The following is a 21,928-nucleotide window of genomic DNA, read 5'->3' as shown; positions in this document are numbered from 1 at the left end:
TTCCCTAGGTTACATGTGTAAAAACACTATTTTAACTTTTAAGAAGAAATATTACTATGTTAGTATTTATCTTGGGATTTAGAAGATATGTTAACCTCATCCGTAGTTTGTGTTTTGGCAGCGGTAATGAGAATTGCTACGATCTAAGACATTTGAACAAACTGATGAAGTGATGGATTGCGGAGAATTGAGTTAGTTTGAAACAAATTTACTTTTCGTATTTCTTTTGTAACAATCTAGTCTTAAAATCTTATGTAAGAGTTTAATTTTTGTACTTCATATTTTGTAATAGTTTAGTCTCTTCTATGAAAAATATTATTACGATTAAGTGGACTACCCATATATTTTAAGCTCTTAGAACAAAAGGAAGGAAACTTACGAAGTTTAAGGAACTTTCGTAAGTTTTTGTTTTTGTTAATGAACTCTCGCTCTCATTTCTTCATTGTTTTTGTTTATCTTCACTTTGTTAGTTCTTGCACTCATTTTTTGGCCTTGCTTTAGTTTTGTGTTCTTGCTCTTAGTTTCTCTCTCACTCATTTGTCCTTTAGTTTCTTCCTCTCTTGAGAGTAAAGAGCACTAACATTTTAATCATTATAAAAAAGGAAATAGGAAAAACAAAAAACAAAAATTGAGAGCGAGAAACAAAAAAACAAGAGTGAGATTCACAATGTAACCTTAATAAAAGGTAAGTAAAAGGTTAACAAACTTAAGTTTTAAAAAGTCGTGCAATTTCAATTTTAGCCCAAATTTTACTTCACCCATACAATTATGTACGAGTTCCAATTTTCATTTTTATACCAAAACCCCAAAAGACAATTCAATCCTTCAATCCATTGACCTCATACGAGAAGCAAACTATGTTAGATCAATGTGCTGGCACATGCAGATTCTTGCTGAAGCTGCTATGTCAACTATCCAACTGGTATTACATTGTGTCAACGACTAACGCAGCCACCACACTGTTTTGGTGCTCAAAAGTCAGATCTGTCTTCATTTAAGAAATCATGTAAATCCAATCAGACATTCAAACAAAGGGGCTTTGCCGTTTTTTTTATCAGTTGACTTCAATTTAAATGATAAACTTAGTTGACCCAGCTCTTTATTCCAAGTTTTATTACTATTGTTATTTATGATTAGTGAGTGGAAGAATCGTACAATTGGAGGAGGGGAGAGGATTTCCACATTGAAAACTCCTTAAAAGACCAATTTCCAAGCAATCAAGGTACAAAACACATCTTGTATATTGCATATTCATCTTTGGGTAGATACTTTTGTGGTGAAGAACAGATGGATCGAAGCTCAGCTAATGGTTATGGTGGAACTACACAATCTGCTCAACCTGGATTTTCAGGTCCAAGAATGTATGAAGCAAATACAGGGAACCCAGCTACTAATTATGGTGGTGGTGGGGATACACTAGAAACTGAGTTCTCAGGTCCAACTATGTATCAGGCAAATACTGTCCGTGGGAATGTTTGGAGCACTGGATTGTTTGATTGCCATGAAGATGAAACAAATGGTTCGTTTTTTGCTCATAATTTGTCGATGGTTATGTATGTTTCTAAGCTTGTCTCTCTGCTTTGGAAGATTGTTTTATTGTGATTCTGTTGTGTTTTGAACTTGTGTATATGCTGTTTTTGGTTCTTTGAGATGGATGATTTTATCCAACATTAAGAAGAGGGTTCTTGACATCTTAGTGTTGGGTTGTTTGGTTCGAAGTCAATTTTTTTGTTTGAACTTTAGTTTGTAACAACTTAAGCTCCGTCTTTTAACCATGTCATTTTTCGTTTTGAAAATGAACCTATTTTCTCTCGAATTTTAGAATGGTTGACATCTTTCTTATGTACCAAGAGTTGAAATGTTAGCTAAAGTTCAAAAATAAAAACAAGTTTTTTAAAACTACTTCTTTAGTTTTCAAAATTTAGCTTGGTTTTCTTAAAAATTGGTAAAAGATAGATAATAAAGCAAGAAATTTAGAGGTAGAAGGAGTGTTATTTATTAGCTTCATTTTCAAAAACCAAAAACAAAATTCGAAGGGACCTTAGTTTCTAAACCTTTCTATGTTATGATTTAGTCCATACGAAGAAAAAATATTGGTATCACTCACTAAGATTTTCTTATATATATGTAAATTCATAAATTGATTAGGGACCAAATGTGTTTGTAAAAAACAAGGGCTAAGTCGTAGTATAACGAAAACGGAGTACTTAATTTTGATGAAAATTTTCATGGTATGGATTAAACAGTAAAAAGAAAAACTATCGTATAGGAAAAAAGTTGTTACAAACTAAAGTACAACAACAATTAGGTTGTTATAATTTACGATCGTTGGAACTAAATTGTTATTTTCATGAATGTTCATGGATCTAAACCGTAAACCTTAATCTTTTTGTTCTTTTTTAGTTAACGGTTGACTATTAAAAATTCTTGATGACTAGCATATGATCTGAAGATCCAAATTTAAAGTGTAGGGTTATACATTGAGGGTTTTGAACATATCTTTTACACATTAGTTTGTATTTGGCAGCGGTCATGACAGCATTCCTACCATGTGTTACATTCGGACAGATTGCAGAAGTGATGGATCAAGGAGAATTGAGTAAAGCTTTCCTTTAACCTTCAACTTCTTTCTTTTCTCAATTCCCTCTGTTTTTATAATATGATTACCATGTCCGTTACAAATTGTGTCTAAGATCTTACATCTAATGAAAGTGCTTTCTCCATCTTGTCAGTGGACATAACTAACACATTCTTAGTGAATCACGTAAATCTATGTGTCAATTCTCTATTGTTCTGCGTTGTTTGTATATATTTGATTGTCGATTTATGATAATATATATGTGATATTGATTGCAGCCTGTCCTTTGGGAAGTCTTATATATGCTTTGATGATGCCTGCTTTGTGCTCTCAATGGTTGATGGGCTCAAAGTACAGAACAAGACTGAGAGAGAGATATAATTTGGTAGAAGCTCCATACACTGATATCATTTCTCATGTATTCTGCCCATGTTGTTCACTTTGCCAAGAGTTTAGAGAACTTCGAAAAAGAGGACTTGACCCAGCTTTAGGTACTTACAGTTTCTAATTCTTTTATTTTTTGTTTTAAGGAAGTTTGGAAAGTTGAATTAATAATTTGTTAATGCAAGTTGTTGTGTACAGGATGGAATGGAATTTTGGCTCAAAGACAAGCAACACAAAACGAAACAATGAAAGTTCCTCCTCCAACACAAACCATGTTTTGATAAAACAAATGGAAAACGTGTTTGAATTTTCTCAACCATCAACTGTGTGTGTGGTTCTGTTTCTGCTTTATTTCTTCCTTTTCTAAGATTTTGAATTTGTTAAAATTTGTGGATTCACGTTAGATTTTTGTTACTGATGTAAATGCCATTTGTGTCTTCCCATTCTTTATAAATGTATTTGAAAGCAAAGTAGATCAAACAATCCCATTGAACATGTTTAAACAAAAAATTGAGTTTTTTGAAAAATATATTTTTTTCAATATTTAATATCTTTGTTTATTTTACATAATTTCATTTTTTAAAATCCTAAGATATTATTATCTAGGAGTTTCAAAATTAAACCCACTTAAAAGTTTTTTAATACCCTACAAAAGTATAGTTTAATTAATATAGTTTGGGAGATGAAACATACATATAGTTTAATTAATATCAATTATCTATTACCCTTAATTTTAGTTAATTATTGAATAATAAATATATTATTTAGAATTAATCAATTTCAACTAATATTTCTAACATTGATATTTTACTTCATCTTAACTATTTAATATAAGTTATTATTGCTCTTAATTTTAATTTAATTATTTTTAGTAATTAATTTATTTAATATGTTTAGTTAAAAAAATTTCTTTTATTTTTCACTTTATTAACTAAATAACCAATTAACGTAACAATAAACTAGTTTACGTTAAATTTAATTCATCTTCAGCGTTTAGTTAAGTAATTAATTATATAATTCTATTTTTTATAAATTATTGAATTAAGCATAAATATTTAATTTTTAGATATTAATTATCCTACACTTCAAATAGAAACATTAATCGTTCTAGACATTTAAAATTCAGACATTCAAATTACATATATTTAATATCTATTTCCATGAAACAATATCAACCTTTCAAATAGTCCCTAAGTTATCGAGAAAAAATAGTTATTCATAAAACATATCGTCCTTTAATAATGAACGTTACTTAGTACGATTATGTTATCCAATCAAATATACGTGTTTCCTCTTAAAAATCAATTATTCCAAAAATGTGTAGCAAAATTAATATTTAATGTCATTTATTTTTTTATACCAAAACAAGTTTGATTTAATGATAATTAACATGATATTTCATTCTAAAATTAGGAATTTTGAATCCACCAACGCTTGTACCGAAAAATATAATTTATTAAATTATTTGTTGGCCGACATTATCGGAGACACTAAAATGTTGTATAAATTGAATTAGGTTATATATTAAATTTACATAGAAATAGAATAGTATTGTTGGAATAATACATCATTTGAAGATATCCTATCCTCATTGAAAAATCATGCAAAACAAAACAAAATATTCCTAAACATCCTCTATCAAATATCTCAATTTTTGAGAAACTATTTCCATTTTATGATTTAATTTTCATTAAAATAATTGTGGAGCGTGAATAAGGATAGTATGGTATTATGGTAGTATTAGGAAAATTCTTCGACATGCTACCATCACAGAGAAAGCTCATCATTGAAGCCGATTGCCTCAAGATTCTCAATATTTTAAACAATATATACACTTTAGAAACCAAGAATTTGGTAGGTTTTATTTATGAGGAACCTCCTCAACCAAGGCTCTCCATGTCTCTTGTTAACTCTACTCTTCCTTTCCATCTCTTTTCTATCCATTCACTTCTTTCTGGGACAACTTATATTGCAAATCAAATTTGAACAACTTTTAAATGATATAAAATAAAGTTAAGTTATCTAAAATATTCCCTAACTTTATGCTTTTTGTTAAAAAAAAAAAATACTTTTAAACTTTCACAAATAAAAAAAAGTAATGGTTTCTATTCCTATACTAACATGTTTTCTTTTAAAAAAAAAAAAACTTTTTTAAAGTCAATGATATATTTGATACTATTAAAGAAAGTTTATAAGGTATTTTGAAACAAAGAATTAAGGGTGTCCTTCTAAAACTTTATTTTAAAAGTTTATGGGTTTTTTTTTAATGTTTTAATGTCCCTAAACTTTATTTGGTAAGACTTGTTTGGTAACTATATTTTTTTTTTTTAATTTTTAACTTTTAAAAATTAAATTTATTTTTTTCATGTAAGATTAAAAATTAAAGCTAGCATGAACACTCACGAATAAAAAAAATATATTTTCTCTTGGTTTCTAACAATGATTTATATCATTCTTCAATAGGATAATTGAATTTTTAGTCAATTTTCAAAAATAAAAGTCAAGTTATTAAATTTTTTTTTTTTGTAGCTTTTAAAATTTGGCTTAGTTTTTTGAAACATCGCTAGTAGATAACAAAACCTGAAATTCATAAGTGGGAATGAGGGATCAAACCTCTCATCTCTAAGATCGAAAGTAATGCCAATTATGTTTTTGAATTTTTTGAAAGCAAATGGTTACAAAATACGTAAATAATTCTCAATCATTTTGTAGAAAAACAGTTACGACTCAACTCTTTATTTCAAGTTGAGATTATTACTATTTAAAGAAAAATAAAAACTCTCTTAAGAAAATGGAAAATAAAACATCTTTTACTGAAAACATCATATATGCATTAAAATCATAAATAAATAAGTAATATAGAAATAAATCTAAAATAAACTCCTAATTCGGGCCCTATCTACTTTTAAAGAAAATAGTAAAAACAGGAGCAAAAATTTTCCCTATGCATCACTTCTTGTCAATCGGCAGCTTTCCTCTACCCTGATGCCTCTGCTTGAAAGATTAAACATAAAAATAGTGAGTATAAACATATATTCAGTAAGGGACCTTACTACTAGTCCCGCTAAGTGTTTGTTAAATTTCCAATCCTATAAAAAATATTCCTACACTGGTGCATTCTCGAACACGCACAATCTAATGATCCAGTAGAAACATCGTAAGAACATCTCTGATCTTTGGTGAACCCAAAGAAAACACCCAGGACAAAACTGGTCTTCGACAGTCTCGAAAGAACACCTATGACAAACTGATCTTTAGTGAATCCGAAGGAACACTTAGGACAATCGAGTTGTAAGTGATCCTGTCGAATCACTCATAAACATAACATCTCATGAGACTAGTAATCCTGTCGAACCACATAGTCACAAAAAGGTGGTGATCCCTAGGCACACCCATGTGGGTACGATTCTAATAGACAAAGTTAACAGAACATCCTATCCATAGCATGTAGCACATCATAAACATGACATGAGTATTAATCATAACATTCTAAATCATGAAATTAATATTTCATGCATTAACATTAACATTATTAGTCATCATCATCAACATAACTCAGTCATAAATATCAGTCATCATTATACATCATCAATATATTGTGCATTTTTAGCTACATCAATGCATAATAGAGAAATCACATGCAAACTCTTACTTCAATACGAGGGTCTAATAGGAGAATCTCTTACTTGGATATTAGTTTAGCCAAAAATATTCCTAACAGCAACAGTCAAGCTTTCGCAAATAATAAGTCCTAAACAGTAAGGAAGGAGGAAAATATACTAAATTCAATAACTTAACGGTTGCTTAAAGATTCAAAAACCATTTAGTTCAACTTACCCAAAGTTGAGGGGGAAAAATCAAAGTTCTTAGTTCCTACGATAAACTTTACCCAATCTCAAATGAATTCCACCTTAAAATCCAAAATTGAATTATTTAGGGTCAAAAAATTAATATTTATTAGACATATCTAAAACCCAATAAAAAATTACCAAAACTTATCAAAAATAGGTGGAAAAAGGACTAAAACTGAGTTGGGAGCTTGCTTAAGAAAATCAGCTCGAATTGGAAGGGATGGTGGCCCGCACGTACGGCTTGGAAGACAGGGACGACTCGGGTTGCTGCTGGTAGAGGACGGTTCGGCTTACACAAGGACATGCCTTGGAATGAAGATCAACTAGGATGCACGGCTTGCAAGGAGGTGACACCCGGGTGGTGGTTCGCGAATGGCAGCCGGTGTGACGGATGTGAACAGACCGCAATGCTTGGTGACCGACAATGTGCAGCGAATGCGGGGTTTGACGCGATGAATGGAGGCAGATGCGTTCATCGATTAGGGCGATGACTTCGTCGACGACAATGTTTTCATAGGAGGATGGAGTGGAGAATGGGCAATCCGACCAGCGACGTAAACGAAAACTTACGAACGACTCACTGAGGCAATCAAACGGAGATGATCGAAGTAGTGGGCAACGAGCTAGGGTTTTGAAAGTAAAGAAATCTCAACTCTTCTAACTTCTCATATAAAACAATCAAATCTCTTTTTTTATAACACCAAAATTCTAAATCTCCAAAATAATTAAATATTTTCTAAAAAATATTTAATTAATTCTACTCCTCACACAATCAAACCATTTCAATCAATAATTCAAATAACATCATAAATAAATTAAAGTTAAAATAATTACAATTAAAAATTACCTTGTTCTGTCGTTACAAAAACAATTCCTCATTTGTTGATGAATTAAAACACAATTACATTTCCTTAGTTAACAGAGTGATGCAGATCACAGATTAGTTATAAACTTGAAAAGCTTCCATTTTTTCTCAAAAGAAGTAAACAGCTTTCATTTGGATTTGGCATCTTAAATAAGCAAAACCCCATTTGGTGGCGGTGCCTCAAATTTAATACTTCGACAGCGATTTCCACGAACGTCTTGATCCCTCATTCACAGAAGCCCATTACTCGAATGTCCCCAGATGGTCAATTTATTACCTATTCAATTTGATTAAACTTTTTCGTCTACCATCTCCATAACCAAATATTATACTGTACACAAGTAGTTAGGACTCACCGTCTTTTTCCTTCTTAGCCACCTACCTTCTCTTCATGAACTCTTCTCCATTTAATAACCCCACCTCTTTATTTACTCGTATCTGTCATCTTTCACTTCCCTCTTCTCATTTGATTGCCATTCGATCGAGTTCTGCTTGCTTTTGTATTGGGAAGAGCATTCCCAAGTTCTGCTTTTCACGTTCTCGGTTGTTTTCGGGTGAGTTTTCTTCCTTTTTAGTTGTTTGTTTATTGTGGGAAAACATGAAAAGATGGGAAATGATGGGAAATTTGTTTTTCTTTTTTATTTTTGGTTTCTGGGTCATTTAGAAAGTTTCTCTACTTAGTTGATTGGAATTTTATTTTCCATTGTTCTTGTGTGGGTTTAGTTTCTGAAGTTGTGTTGCTCATCTACTCTGTCACCAGCTAGTTGGGCTTATTTGTTCTTATGTTTTTTGGGATGAGTTGTTGTATCTTTGACTTTTACTTGGGGTGGAATTAATGGAGGCTTCTTGTGTTTGGAAGCTAGGAAAATATTGGCGTTTAACAAGTGACTGTAGTTATATCTTCTTCAATCAGAGACCATCCCTTCTACTATGACGATGAGTCCACTTCGGTTCCTCCGCGTGGTGATCACAGTTTCTAGTATATGCTTAAAATGATGGTTGTAGTTCACTTCTAGAATGTATAATTGAAGCTCAATCATGCCATTGATACAGTCAATGACTACAATCTCCTTGATCCTGAGACCTTTCCTTCAGTCATGACGATTGATCCCATTACGGTTCCCTCTCACTTACCTAGCGTGGTGGGGCGGGATCTTTAGAGCAGGGTAGAATATCACCTTTCTGTTAGCTTTCGTGAATGTATAGCTTGAAACCCCACCATGGCATTTCTTCTGTTAAATTAATAGCTAGTTAAGAACTTCGGGGAGCTAGTTTTGTAATAATCTGAATGAATTTCTACATGGCATGCATTAGGTTCCACCAATTAGAAGTATAAAAGTTTGGTGTTAACTGTTTTGCATTACTGTTATACCTGTTCTTATTCTGATTATTATTTCCTCCTCATGTTATGCAGTATTAAGTTCTTATACCTTCATGGAGGTGGTCAAATCAGCTGCAAAGCATGGGGCAACTTGCCGTGAGAGTGTCGCTATTAGAGCTAACCAGAAAAGTCATAGTTACATACAACTGATCTCATCTGCACTAAAGATATCTGATCTATTGACTAGCAGTGATCTACGAACTGTATGTCTACTTTATATGGTGAAAACTGGATATTTTAGTTTGATACTGTGGCGTTTTCTTGGTATATTTGTACGTGATTTTGTTACAAGATTATAGTAAGCAGAAGGTCTAATTGATGTTTTTGTCACAAGATTGTAGTAAACAAAATGTTGACTTGGTTTGATATTGAACTACAAAATGTAGTTTTCTTTTTATTTCGAAAAAAATGTCACTAATGGATTCATTAAACCATTTAATTCATTGTTTCAGTGCTTGAGGCATGACTAAACTTTTAGTTCTTGCTACATTTTCTGAAGTATGATGAAGTGTACCATTATCGCTGTTTCTACCACTTTGAATCACTCAATTGATTCATAATCTTATTAAATGATGCGAAGGGTCATGGGCATCTTGGTGGAGCAAAAATTGGCATTGTAGCAAAACCCTCGGCTGAATTTCTTGCTGGAGTGCTGGGAACTTGGTTTAGTGGAGGTGTTGCTGTTCCACTTGCACTCAGCTATCCAGAGGCTGAGCTCTTACATGTCTTGAATGATTCGGTTTGGTTTGCCTACCCTCTCATAACTTTTTCTCCCTTCCAATGTCTTATTACTGGAAAATTCTACTTTGACTAGTTTCATCTTAACATCTATTTCTATTTTCCCTTTGTGTGAGGAAAGTTGTGAAGTATTTAACAGTTTACTTGACTGTAGGAGGTCTCCATGATACTGAGTACTGAAGATCATGTTGAATTTATGCAAAGTGTTGCTGCTAAAACAGTTGCAATAGTTTCTCTTATTCCACCCGTTCCTCACATTTATTCAGAAAGAAACTCTCATGATCAATCAACCAATATAGAAGTAAATGCAGCAGATGCAGATAGAGTTTTTCAGGGGACAGTAGAGAACTTGAGTAAGATAGTCGATTGAATTGCTTTGTAAACTTGGATTGTACCCATCAAACGTGTCTCTTATTCTCATTTCAAATGTAAAGGTGATGATCCTGCACTGATAATTTATACTAGTGGTACAACTGGTAAACCGAAAGGAGTTGTTCACACTCATAAAAGCATCACTTCACAGGTATAGCATGTTCTTCTTATGTGTGTGATAAATTATGATTAACGACCTCACTCTACAAAATTAATAACAATAGTATGTATGAGGTCCAGCATTCATAATTGATATAAAAATTTTTTGGATCCTTTGGTCTAATTTCAGGTTCAAACGTTGTCAAATGCTTGGGAATATACATCAGCTGACCAATTTCTGCATTGTCTTCCCCTGCATCATATCCTTGAATTATGTTCATTTTTCACAGGATCGCATTAATCGTCTTATTTCTGCAACTTACAATGGAGTGGAAAATTGTTGATGTTAACTAGTAATGCACATGTTCATGGGATGTTCAATGGCTTGCTAGCTCCTATCTATGCAGGTTCCACGGTAATTTAACTTTAATGAGATTTCTTGAAATTATGTTTTTTTCCCATTTCTGTTGTTCTATACATAATTCTTTCTCATGTTTCCAATCAAGGTTGAGTTTATGCCAAAATTTAGTGTCAGTGGTATCTGGAAAAGGTGGCGGGAATCTTATCCATCCAAGAGTTCTAAATCTGATGATGCTATAACAGTTTTTACCGGGGTAAGCGCAGTCTTTATGCTGAAGTTGCATTTTTTTTTTTATGTTATACGGCCTTCATGCCTAGATTTTAAATTCGACATGCATGCCAAAGCTTACCAAACATAAGCGCTATGGAATTTAACACTCTCTAATGTATCTAGCGAAGTCATTCCAATTGGCTTGCTTACAATGATCAGCTGTCTGACTTAGTGAATTAACTATTTTTTGGTTATGTCTCTATTTTGCATGTTTCTGTCTATTATTGATCATTTGATGAATTAATATTATTATAGAGTTTAAAAAATATACGCATTGAAGCATCATAATGATAGGAATGCTATTAGGAAATAATTAGAGTATTAAGAGCATATTAGCAATTAAAGAAGTTATGATAGTTTCTTATAAATAGAGTGTGCAAGGAAAAAAAGTTGTCTATATTTTGGTGAGTGAATAAGGCTTGAGAATGATCTCAAGATTAGGAGGCCAAGTACCTCTAAGACTTTTTTTTCCTTGTAGTTTGGTTATCTTTCATATCTCAATATATTTCGGTTCTATAACATTATTCATATTGAGAAGTTCTTATATATTAAAAACGTTTTCCAATCAAATATCCGTGGATGTGTAGGTTCCAACCATGTATGCTCGATTGTTACAAGGTTATGAAGCAATGGATTCAGAGCTACAGCTTGCTTCTGCCTCTGCTGCAAGACAGTTGCGCCTTATGGTGAGTTTGAGGAAAGAAAGGATCATGAAATATTTGCATAATTATGAACAGTTCATTTATCAAACCTAATAATGTTATCTTTGGGGGTTTCAAAGTAGCAAATATCTTGTATAGTAGGATAATGGACTCTGGCTATGGTATGTTCTTTGGTCTTTCCTAACGTATTTTAACTGTATCCTGCTACCAAAGTTCCTTGTTTTACCTTAAAATTTACTCTCATCTCCTTCAGATGTGTGGCTCTTCTGCACTTCCTCCTCCTATCATGAAACAATGGAGGGAAGTAACTGGCCATGAACTTTTGGAACGATATGGTATGACCGAAGTAAGTGACTTTAGTTTGAGAATTTATTAAGGTTGTATCCTAGTGACATCACACCATTTTGTTTCTTTTCATTTTATTTTTTGTTGCTAGAAAATTCGCTAAAATATTATCCTATCAATTATGCTTTTCTAGTTTGTCATGGCAATTTCAAATCCTTTAAATGGTCAGAGAAAGATTGGAACTGTTGGCAAACCCTTCCCTGGCGTGGAGGTTAGTACTCCCCCCCTCCTGACCACCACACTCGGACACACACAAAACCCATAATCAAAGCAGCTCACAAAAGTTGCAAAATGGTCTTCTTGTTAGTATTTATCAAAAGAGATGGGTAGTCTCAAGATGCCCTTGTCAAGAATGCTCCATCTACGAATGGACAAATAATACCAAATTCTTATTTTATTTTATATTATTATTTTTGGAATAAGAAACTAAGGTTTCTTTGAAAGAGATGAAAGGATATTCAAGGGCATACAAATAAAAAAAACCCAAGAAAAAAAAAGGCCCAGATACAATTGTAGAAGAGGTGCCCAATCCAAAAGAACAAAGACAAGCTAATAATTACAAAGGAAGGTTTTAAAGCTCCTTCCTTCATAGATTTTGAAATTCACTCCCCGAGCAGTTCATTTTTTTTTCACAGAATAGATGAAGAAAGTTCGCTTAATTCCAATTGGCAGATTAGAAAAGCTAAAGGTCTCAGAGTAATTAATACCTACCAAGAAGTTGTATGTTTGAATTTTTGGGTGAGCTTAATTAAGGAAAGCCTTGATGTTTACAAAGTCTGGTTTTGGGGAGAGCATGAACTTAAAGGAGGAAATAAAAAGTAAGGAAAAAATAAAATAAAATAAAAACTAAACGTAGTGCAGTTTGGTATAATTTGATTGCTCCATCTTGAAAGAGTTGAGGACGTAGCGGGTCTTGCTGGAGGTTGCATTCTGAACTTCTGAATAAGTATGATGATCCGGAAGCTCGTAGGAATCAGTCTTTGACCGGCGAATGATCCTCAGGCTTCGGACTAATTAAGCTAGTCCTCACTGCTTTCATTTAGTCGAGGCGCGAAGAATTTGCGAATAAAGTCAAAGCTCATTGAACAAAGGCTCTCTTTCTGTCTCGTTCTACAAGTCACTCGACCCTCTCCCTTCTTTTTGCTTCGCCCCTCTCTCCTCCCGGTCTCTCATACTCTTCCCGACTGAGGGGACCTCTCCTCTAACCTTTTTTCTTCTTATCCTTCTGCCTCAGCGGAAAGACCAAAAAATGTTATTGCAGTCCTGTAGATAGTAAAGGCTTAATCATTTATATTAAATAGTATTAACGGGTGATGTGAACTCTATCAACTGCAAAGATGTAATAAGCCCGTAAAACTAGTGGTTGTTATCCCGTGCATCCGACAAATGAGATGAGCTTTCTGCAATCCTTTCAAAGTCGGTGAAAAAACTACTTACCACTGGATTCCGTACACTACTTGTGTCTCTAGCCCTTTAAATTTCTTTTAAATGCTTTTCTCTGCACGTGTTAGGCCAAGATTGTTGCAGATGATGGGAGTACCACTGGTTCAAGCTTGGAGGGTGAGCTGTGTATTAGGAGCCCTTCAATGTTTAAAGAATATTGGAAGCTTCCCAAGGTAGGTAGAATTCTAGAAATATGAATGACACCTTAAATACTGTGGTATTATTCTTATATTCTTGAAATGCACTAGTTAAAAAAATTGAAGAATGAACTACCAATGTGAGCATAACTTAATTGGTCAAGGCATATACTCTTGACTCCCTCAACCTCAACCAAGAGGTTAGAGGTTCAAATTCTTCTACTCTACATATTTTTTAATTCTAAAATGGAGAAAAAAGAAAAATTATGTGGCATTTCAACTGATAAAGTCCAATTAGTTTGAAACTTCTATTCTAGCTTAAGGTTTCCTCCCTGCACTTGTACCTTTACTAAAGGGAGAAGAAAAATAATAATAAAAGAAGGAATTGTAATTGAGTGAAAAAAATCCTATGATTTTCTTTCTGTAGGTAACCAAAGAATCTTTTATTGATGGTGGTTTCTTCAAGACTGGAGATGCTGCCAGACTTGATGAAGATGGTTACTACATCATACTAGGACGTAAGTTACTTATAACATACATTCTATTTATAGGATACCTGAGCTCTTTTAACGCTTTCACTTCTATAACCTGCTAATCAGATGACATGTTTTATGTTCCGAGCATGTGATGGTGATGGGGTAATGAATTGATACCTATTAGACAATAGCATTAGCTTCGACCCTGTTGAATCAAACATGCTTCCTTGTCAAGGCATGAGAATGGTTCTGGATCTTTCTGTGTTCCATCTTTTTGCTAGTCCTGTTGGAGTAGGGTTGTACATGCATCTGATAACTTGAAGTTTTTAATAAAGCGTTTCAGAGATGTCTTTGCATGCTCATACTCATACCAGTTTGCAAAGGTTAACTTTTATCAGCTTCAAGCTCTTGTCAGCTATGCATATTTTAGTACATTTTATTAAAACCCTCCTAGTCGGTGATGTGCTTCCACATTCACAGGTGAGAATAAGCAAGAGAATTTACATGTAAATGTATATTTTTCGATAAGTATATCCAAAGTGGGTAACAGCATAAGGAATTCAGGTCCCTCTTGTGCGATTTTGTTTTGGTCACAACTCTCTCGATAGTGTGAGTCACCTAATATTTGTAACATGTGAATTGTGGGGTTAGCCTCAACATTTAGTAAATTTAACTGATTTGACATTCTCCTTTCTGTATACAGTTGCTATTTAATTCGACATTCTCCTCTTTCTATTCGATTAGATCTTAATAATTTGAAAAACTATTTTAAAGTGTTTGTAACAATAATAATCTATGCCATGAATTGAATGGTCTTTTTTTTTTTTTTAATAATTTTTTTCTCCTTTTTCTGATGTTTCAGGTTTGAGTGCCGATATCATGAAAGTTGGGGGATATAAGTTATCAGCATTAGAGATTGAATCAGTGATTTTGCAGGTAGCTCCATCGGCCCTTCTATTATCTCTCTCTTAACAAAAGTGAAAGACAACCCCCTACCACAGAAAAGAAATAATGACTACCGACTAAATCACTTTGTGCAGCATCCGTCTGTCACAGAATGTTGTGTGTTGGGATTACCAGACAAAGACTATGGAGAACGTGTCTGTGCAATTGTTGTGCTTCAGGCTAACACAAAAACGACAATACCTGATGGGTCCAATCCTAGTATGAGCTTAGATGAACTCCGAACATGGGCTAAAGACAAGCTTGCGCCTTACAAGGTAATTCAGAGAGGAGTCTTTAGTTGTTAAATCTCTCATCATTTCTATGCAAATACATTGTTAAGACAGTCTGATAAACTAATATTAATACGACACGTTTTTTCCAGTTACCGACCATGTTATTGTTGAAGGACTCGCTGCCTCGAAACGCAATGGGAAAGGTTTGTTACATTTTCAAGAGACATTTTTTCGCATTCCTTCCTTGTGTCTAATTGAGCTGTAACTTTCTCTTGAATTACAGGTCAACAAGAAAGAGTTGAAGAAAAAGCTCATAGCCGAAGAGTAAACCTAATAGACAATTTGGACCTATTGGCGATGAAAAGCAAGGCATAGATATTTGTTCTTACTAGTAGTATTAGTGTTGATTATTTGATTACTTTGGTAATCTCTGCTATTAAGTAATTAATTAGGTTCCATAATGTATACCATTCCTAGTCAACTAAGAAACAAACAATGGTTCTCTAATGAAACTAGTTGATTTTTGGAAGGAGATGCAAAAGTAATAGAATAATCATTTTATATTTAATTATTCTCGCTTGTATCCTATTACTTTGCCTATATATACTGGCTTATTCTCATTAATAAAAGTTGAGGGGGAATTTTGTTTAGTCTCAAAGTGAAATGGTATTAGTGGTTGGCTTGCAAGCTTCATAAGTCTATACATAGACTTAAAGCAAGCTTCTCGGCAATGGTTTGACAAGCTTTCATACGCTTTGCTGCTTATGGGGTTTAGTCAATTCAAATCCGATTATTCACTTTTTGTTTGAGGATCAGGATCCACTTTTGTTGTTTTACTTGTATATGTGGAGGATATAATCATCATATGGGCTTCTTCTGTTAGTGTTGATAAACTAAAGAGCCATCTTAATATAGTGTTTGCCTCAAAGATTTAGGTGCTCTATGTATTTTCTTGGTCTCAAACTTGCTAGATTGTCTTTTGGAATTTATCATTCTCAAAGGCATTGTATAATACAACTTCTTGAGGATCAGGGTCTTTTGGCCTGCAAGTGAGCTTCTCTTCCTTTAGATCCTCATTTGAAGTTGCAATATGATGTTGGAAGTTTGTTGGCTGACCTGACATCTTATAGGAGGCTTGTTGGTACTCTTGTACTTGACAAATTCGAGATGAAATATCACACGTGTCGTGCATAAACTAAGTAAGTTTGTGGATAATTTGAGGCAACCACGTTTTGATGCAGCTTTGGTTTTGTTGCGATATTTGAAGAATTTACTAGGGATAAGGTATTATTTTGAAAGCTACTACATCTTTCGATCATGGTGTTTTTTCCTGATGTTGATTGGGGTCATATTTAGACTCAACAAAATCGACAACTAGTTTTTGTATCTTTCTTGGAGATTCTTTGGTTAGTTAAAAAACTAAAAAGCAGTGAACAAACGAATTATATCTAGTTGAATTACCATTTTGATCTTGAACACGCTTGCAGGACTGTGAAGCTTCTTCCAATTCAATGTCATTTACGGCTTGTTGATATATAAGCCTTTGTCTGTCTCTTCCTTGTTTGACATATTCACTAACTACTTGTACATTAATTTTTCTAATCATAAATATTAGAACAAAAATGACATGCATCGTTTATCACTAAATTGTTAATGCACCTAACTCTAACTCAAAGTAAGTATCAACCTTGCATACATGAATTTAACAATAAAATAAATAAAAATAGATATTTACCGTAATTATCTAATAAAACAATTGTTTCCTAGATAAAAAAAAAAAAAAAAAACAAACAATTTTGAGTAATTCTTGGAACAGAACATAATAACATAATAAATGTAGATCAATTCTAATTAGATTGTTTAAAATTCGAACTTTAGTTCAACTGTATCTAAATTTCTTAACTATATATCTTGCTAGTATAAGATATTTTTTTAAAAAAATCACTTTTCCAGTTTTTTCTTTTTATTTCATTTTTTTATATATATTTTTGGAATACTATTTTGCTACTTGCTAAACCCTAAACCCTAAATAAATTGCTACTTGTTATATATATATATATTATTATTATTATTTTTGTCAAGCTATCTTAGCTCAAGCTCAAGTCGTGGGGCTTATTTACATATAAAAATACAAATATTTGAAACTCTTAATTAAGATGTCATTAAATTCCTATACATGAATGCAGATTACATTCCATAGATGTGAGTAAATTTTTAGTGCTGAGGCAACTACTTCATCAATCATGTCAGATGCATCGGGTGACAATGAAACATATACATGAAAACAAGAAAAGCCAAGATGTCAGAACCTATTGATAATGAACTGTGTCAGCCACATCAAAATACTTAAAGGTAGAAGTTGCACCAAACTTCTGTACTGCCTCGTATTCTTCTGTAAATTCATCGTCCTCGTTAACATAATCTTTGCTGCTATGACTGTGAGTTGAAGACAGGTCATGCACACTTTTAGCTCGGCAAGGTAGGTTGGTCTACCAAAATGACTAATTTCTATAGACACTTTGTCATCTTCCACAGAAAGGGGTTGCTTCCATGGCTCCCCATCAATTCTCATATAAGCATGGTTAATTACACCTTTGTGAAACTCGAACTGAACCCTTTTTGCCTGCATGGATAATAGGAATGGGAACAACTAACGTTAATTTCCAAACATAAATTTAATTCTAAAAACCCCCCAAGCAACACATTCAATATATAAAAGTAGAAGAATGAATACCAAATGAAACAGAGTTTTCGATTTAAAAGTCAATTTTATAATTTCTAACATAAAATTTTAGAGGCACTCAACAACAACAAAAAAAAAAAAAAAAAAAAAAAAGACTAAACTACCAACAAAACTATGTACCAAACATATGTGACTATGGAAGTTTCAACTAATGCTACCAGAAACATCAACACAGTGCATACCCCCACTCCAATAAATTCCAACATTTCATAAACCATACCTCAACAAGAAACATCATAGAAAGGCATGCACGCAAACAATTAAGTTTAGGAAGATAAATAAAAGAAGAATTTTCATAAACCATACCTCTACAAGAATCCATCCGTTTTTTGTTGAGATTCTCCAGAATTATCGAACAAACTTTAAGTTGGCCACCCCCCTCAATGGCCCATCCCCGATCAGTATTTGAAGCATCACAAGGTCATAAAAAATCAAATTATAAGCAAAAGTAAGAATTAAGAGAGAAGATTATTAAAGCACAAGAACACAAATGAAAGCTCCTTGCAAGAGCATTTAGACGTGCAAATGAAAGCTCCAACAGAATTAGAACCAAGATAGGAGAACTGGAGAAGAAAATAACTTGATTTCGTTGCTCAATTTCATGACTACACAAGTGCTGCAACATTTGAATTTGAAAAGGCACGATTGTGACCTTCAAGAATGGAAACTAATACAAAAGGAAAGAACATTAAAAACCAAAAATTAATGTATACATGGAAGGAGAAGCAACAGTGCAGTAGTCCTCGGAATTAGGGGAAGAAAAGGGAACGAGTTGCAAATTTTGAATTGATGTTATTGGACTGCAGATTTATGGCTGATTCTTGGAGATTGCTGCCCTTGAGAGATTCATCTTGATTTGCTTGTTGATTTTGTATATTAGTTAGGCCCAGTTTTCCAACAAGCTCCAAGCGTATCTCTTTGCCATATTTTTTATCTTAATCAAAGTTAACTTCTCATTAAACCCATACTCTAGGACACTTGAAACCCAACCTGAGCGATTAATTAGTTTTAAGGAAATGAAAAATTAAGTAACTATTAAAAAACATCGTGAATTTGACAGCCCAATTGAAGTAATGAGATACAATCCTGAAACATGACTTCTTGAAAAAAACAATCAACCAAACTACTTCAATTGATAAAAGCTTAAACTACTCTTAAAGAACTCAATAACTAACAATGTAAGTTCTAACCACTCAACCACCAAATGCATCTCTTCTTCAAAACTTAAGACATAAGAAATTTATATTTTAAAAAACTCTTGTACTAAAACATTAAATATTCTTTAAAAAAAATTACAATCATATCAAATCCTCTCCAATTATAGAAAAATTTTAAATATCTAAAAAAACACAAACAAAGAAATTGAAAACTAATTAACACTAAGACCATGTCAAAATTAGTATCATAATGTTAAAAGTAAATGATATATATAACTTCAAACATTGTCTCCCATAGTTGGAACTCCAAAAAACTCATAGTATAATATTGTTCTATTTATTTTCAAGAGAAAAAAAAAGAGTTTAATGGAGACTAACCCTTTAGGAAGATTATGTTTTATGCTTTTCATGAGAAATTTTGTTTCTAAAAGTTATTTGAAAAATATTATAATTCAACCATATAAATTCTAAAAACAATTCTCTATATTAGAATTTTAAAATTTATATACAAAATTACATTGTGTAAAAAATAAAATGACATTATGTTGTAAACAACATTAAAAAAAATTCATGCTCACATAAATGGGGACATAAACTATTTTTCCCTAAAATATTCTTTTTTTCCTCTCTCCCTCCAACACTTTTTCCTAAGTGCTAATAGACTAGATAACTTTCAAATTGTTCTTTCCTTTTACAATTATAAAGTCCCTCCATTCCATTAACTTGTCTTTCACTTCACTTTCTTCACCACTTGTTCTTTCATTTTGTTCACACATCAACTATGTCAAGCTAACAAACTACGTCAAGCACACCTTAATTTCCTTGCACTTTGTGTGAAAAGGTGTACGAGAACAACAAGCACCTAGTTGACCATCAGAACGACCGCCACAGGGGAAAGACTCATACTTGTCCGACATGTTCGGTCTAAGTATGAGTCCAAATCCGATCTAACAAAGCACCGGAAGGAGAGTAGACACTAATGCTCGTTCTTTTGGTCTATTTTTATGTTTATATTTGTTAGTTATGTGTTTTTTTTATGTTTGAGTCTGTATTTATGTTTAAATTGTTATTCAGTGTGTGTTCTTTGAGAAATGTACACAGTGAATACCTTTGAGAAATGAGAAATGTACCAAAATTCCAACGACCAACATGTATATAGATATATTCATTGATTTACATAAAGTTGAAAGAACACAGTGAATACCTTTTTTCAATAACACTGTGAACATAAGTAAAAGAACACACTGAATAACAATCTAAACATAAATACAGACTCAAACATAAAAAATATACATAACTAACAAATATAAACATAAAAATAGACCAAAAGAACGAGCATTAGTGTCTACTCTCCTTCCGGTGCTTTGTTAGATCGGATTTGGACTCATACTTAGACCGAACATGTCGGACAAGTATGAGTCTTTCCCTTGTGGCGGTCGTTCTGATGGTCAACTAGATGCTTGTTGTTCTCGTACACCTTTTCACACAAGGTGCAAGGAAATTGAGATGTGCTTGACGTAGTTTGTTAGCTTGACATAGTTATGTGTGAACAAAGTGAAAGGACAAGACTGGAGAAGAAAGTGAGGTGAGAGAAAAGTTTATGAAATTGAGGGTTTTTATGGAATTGTGAAAAATTACAACTTGAAAGCTACCTAGTCTATTTAGATTTGAGGAAAAACTGTGAAATTGTTGAAGGGTTAAATAAGGGTAAATAAGGGTAAATAAGGGAAAAGGGTGAAGGGAAAAATAGTTTATGTCCCTCATCTATGTAAGCATGAATTTTTTTTTTTAATGTTTGTTTACAACGTAATGTTATCCCTTTTATTCCTTACTAATTTTGCATATAAATTTTAAAATTTTAATCTAGCAAATTGTTTTTAGACTTTAAATTGTTTGAATTATATCATTTTTCAAATAACTTTTAGAAACAAAATTCTTTGACGTGTTGAAAAACATAAAACATAATATTTTAGTCAAGCCATTCAACTCTTTTTTTTCTCTTGAAAATAAAGAAAACAATGCTAATACTCATAGTATGAGTTTTTATGGAATTCAATTAGGAGAGACAAAGTTTGCGTTATATGTTTATATGTGATACTAATTTTACATGGTGTTTTATCTAAAAGTATTAATTAGTTTTCATTTTCTTGTTTGTCCTCTTTAGATATTTAAGATTTTTCTATAATTGGAGAGGATTTGATATGGATGTAATTTTTTTAAAAATATTTAATTGTGCTAACTTTAAAATGAATTTGAAAGAAAAACAAATCATTTATATTAACTATGTTTTATGTTTTTCAATACATAGAGTAATTTTGTTTCTAAAAGTTGTTTGAAAAATACTATAATTCAAACAATATAAATTCTAAAAACAATTCTCTAGATTAGGACTTTAGAACTCAAAATTACATTGGGTAAAGAATAGAAAAATGACATTATGTAGTAAGCAACATTAAAAAAAGAATTTCATGCTCAAATAAATGGGGGACATAAACTATTTTTCCCTAGAATATTATTTTTTTTCCTCTCTCTCTACAACACTTCACTTTATCCTTATTTTCCCTTCAACACTTTTTCACACTTTTTCCTCAAGTGTTAATAGACTAGGTAGCTTTCAAATTGTTCTTTCCTTTTGCAATTCTATAGTCCCTCCATTCCATTAACTTTTCTTTCACTTCACTTTCTTCGCCACACTTATTCTTTCATTTTGTTCACACATCAACTATGTCAAGCAAACAAGCTACATCAAGCACAACCCAATTTCCTTGCACCTTGTGTGACAAGGTGTAAGATAACAAGAAGCACCTAGTAGAACATCAAAACGACCGACACATGGAAAACATGTCCGGTCAAGTATGAGTCCAAATCCGATCTAACAAAGCACGGGA

At 32.7% G+C, this 21,928-nt stretch overlaps 2 protein-coding genes across 6 annotated transcripts; both read left to right on the top strand.

Moving 5' to 3' along the window:
• The first annotated feature begins 758 nt into the window (after nucleotides 1-758).
• On the top strand, nucleotides 759-3,407 carry LOC103493369 (protein PLANT CADMIUM RESISTANCE 8). Of its 2 annotated transcripts, XM_051086765.1 has the most exons (6): nucleotides 759-1,006; nucleotides 1,138-1,222; nucleotides 1,352-1,519; nucleotides 2,528-2,599; nucleotides 2,857-3,069; nucleotides 3,161-3,407. In XM_051086765.1, the coding sequence occupies exons 3-6, from the start codon at nucleotides 1,360-1,362 to the stop codon at nucleotides 3,241-3,243; spliced, it is 528 nt and encodes a 175-aa protein (XP_050942722.1). In that variant the 5' UTR covers nucleotides 759-1,006; nucleotides 1,138-1,222; nucleotides 1,352-1,359; the 3' UTR covers nucleotides 3,244-3,407. The 2 variants fall into 2 exon arrangements, with proteins under 2 accessions (XP_050942722.1, XP_008452303.1); XM_008454081.3 differs by having other exon boundaries at nucleotides 761-1,519.
• Nucleotides 3,408-7,824: 4,417 nt separating this feature from the next.
• LOC103493370 (probable CoA ligase CCL8) lies at nucleotides 7,825-15,790 on the top strand. 4 transcript variants are annotated; one of them, XM_051086764.1, is made up of 18 exons: nucleotides 8,094-8,232; nucleotides 8,538-8,641; nucleotides 9,093-9,262; nucleotides 9,640-9,798; nucleotides 9,952-10,150; nucleotides 10,232-10,320; nucleotides 10,459-10,530; nucleotides 10,633-10,683; nucleotides 10,775-10,882; nucleotides 11,487-11,585; nucleotides 11,815-11,907; nucleotides 12,040-12,117; nucleotides 13,418-13,522; nucleotides 13,914-14,004; nucleotides 14,825-14,898; nucleotides 15,003-15,182; nucleotides 15,290-15,343; nucleotides 15,424-15,790. In XM_051086764.1, exons 3-18 carry the CDS (start codon nucleotides 9,113-9,115, stop codon nucleotides 15,466-15,468), a joined length of 1,647 nt encoding a protein of 548 aa, XP_050942721.1. In that variant the 5' UTR covers nucleotides 8,094-8,232; nucleotides 8,538-8,641; nucleotides 9,093-9,112; the 3' UTR covers nucleotides 15,469-15,790. The 4 variants fall into 4 exon arrangements, with proteins under 4 accessions (XP_050942719.1, XP_050942718.1, XP_050942721.1 ...); XM_051086761.1 differs by lacking the exon at nucleotides 8,538-8,641 and having other exon boundaries at nucleotides 7,826-8,232; XM_051086763.1 differs by lacking the exons at nucleotides 8,094-8,232; nucleotides 8,538-8,641 and adding an exon at nucleotides 8,706-8,844.
• Nucleotides 15,791-21,928: the final 6,138 nt, after the last annotated feature.

Source organism: Cucumis melo, chromosome 6, assembly GCF_025177605.1.
Source record: "Cucumis melo cultivar AY chromosome 6, USDA_Cmelo_AY_1.0, whole genome shotgun sequence".
In the NCBI taxonomy this organism is placed as follows: domain Eukaryota; kingdom Viridiplantae; phylum Streptophyta; class Magnoliopsida; order Cucurbitales; family Cucurbitaceae; genus Cucumis; species Cucumis melo.
The sequence above is the reverse complement of the archived record's forward strand: the minus strand, read 5'-3'. Positions and strand labels throughout refer to the sequence as shown.

What these genes read in the sequence shown, in the direction of transcription:
- LOC103493369 (XM_008454081.3), top strand. Translation starts at nt 1,288, where the DNA reads ATGGATCGAAGCTCAGCTAATGGTTATGGTGGAACTACACAATCTGCT. An exon ending in GATGGATCAAGGAGAATTGA is followed by an intron (nt 2,600 to 2,856) that starts GTAAAGCTTTCC and finishes TATTGATTGCAG; the next exon opens with CCTGTCCTTTGGGAAGTCTT. An exon ending in AGGACTTGACCCAGCTTTAG is followed by an intron (nt 3,070 to 3,160) that starts GTACTTACAGTT and finishes TGTTGTGTACAG; the next exon opens with GATGGAATGGAATTTTGGCT.
- LOC103493370 (XM_051086761.1), top strand. Translation starts at nt 8,070, where the DNA reads ATGAACTCTTCTCCATTTAATAACCCCACCTCTTTATTTACTCGTATC. An exon ending in ACGTTCTCGGTTGTTTTCGG is followed by an intron (nt 8,233 to 9,092) that starts GTGAGTTTTCTT and finishes CATGTTATGCAG; the next exon opens with TATTAAGTTCTTATACCTTC. An exon ending in TTACTACATCATACTAGGAC is followed by an intron (nt 14,005 to 14,824) that starts GTAAGTTACTTA and finishes CTGATGTTTCAG; the next exon opens with GTTTGAGTGCCGATATCATG.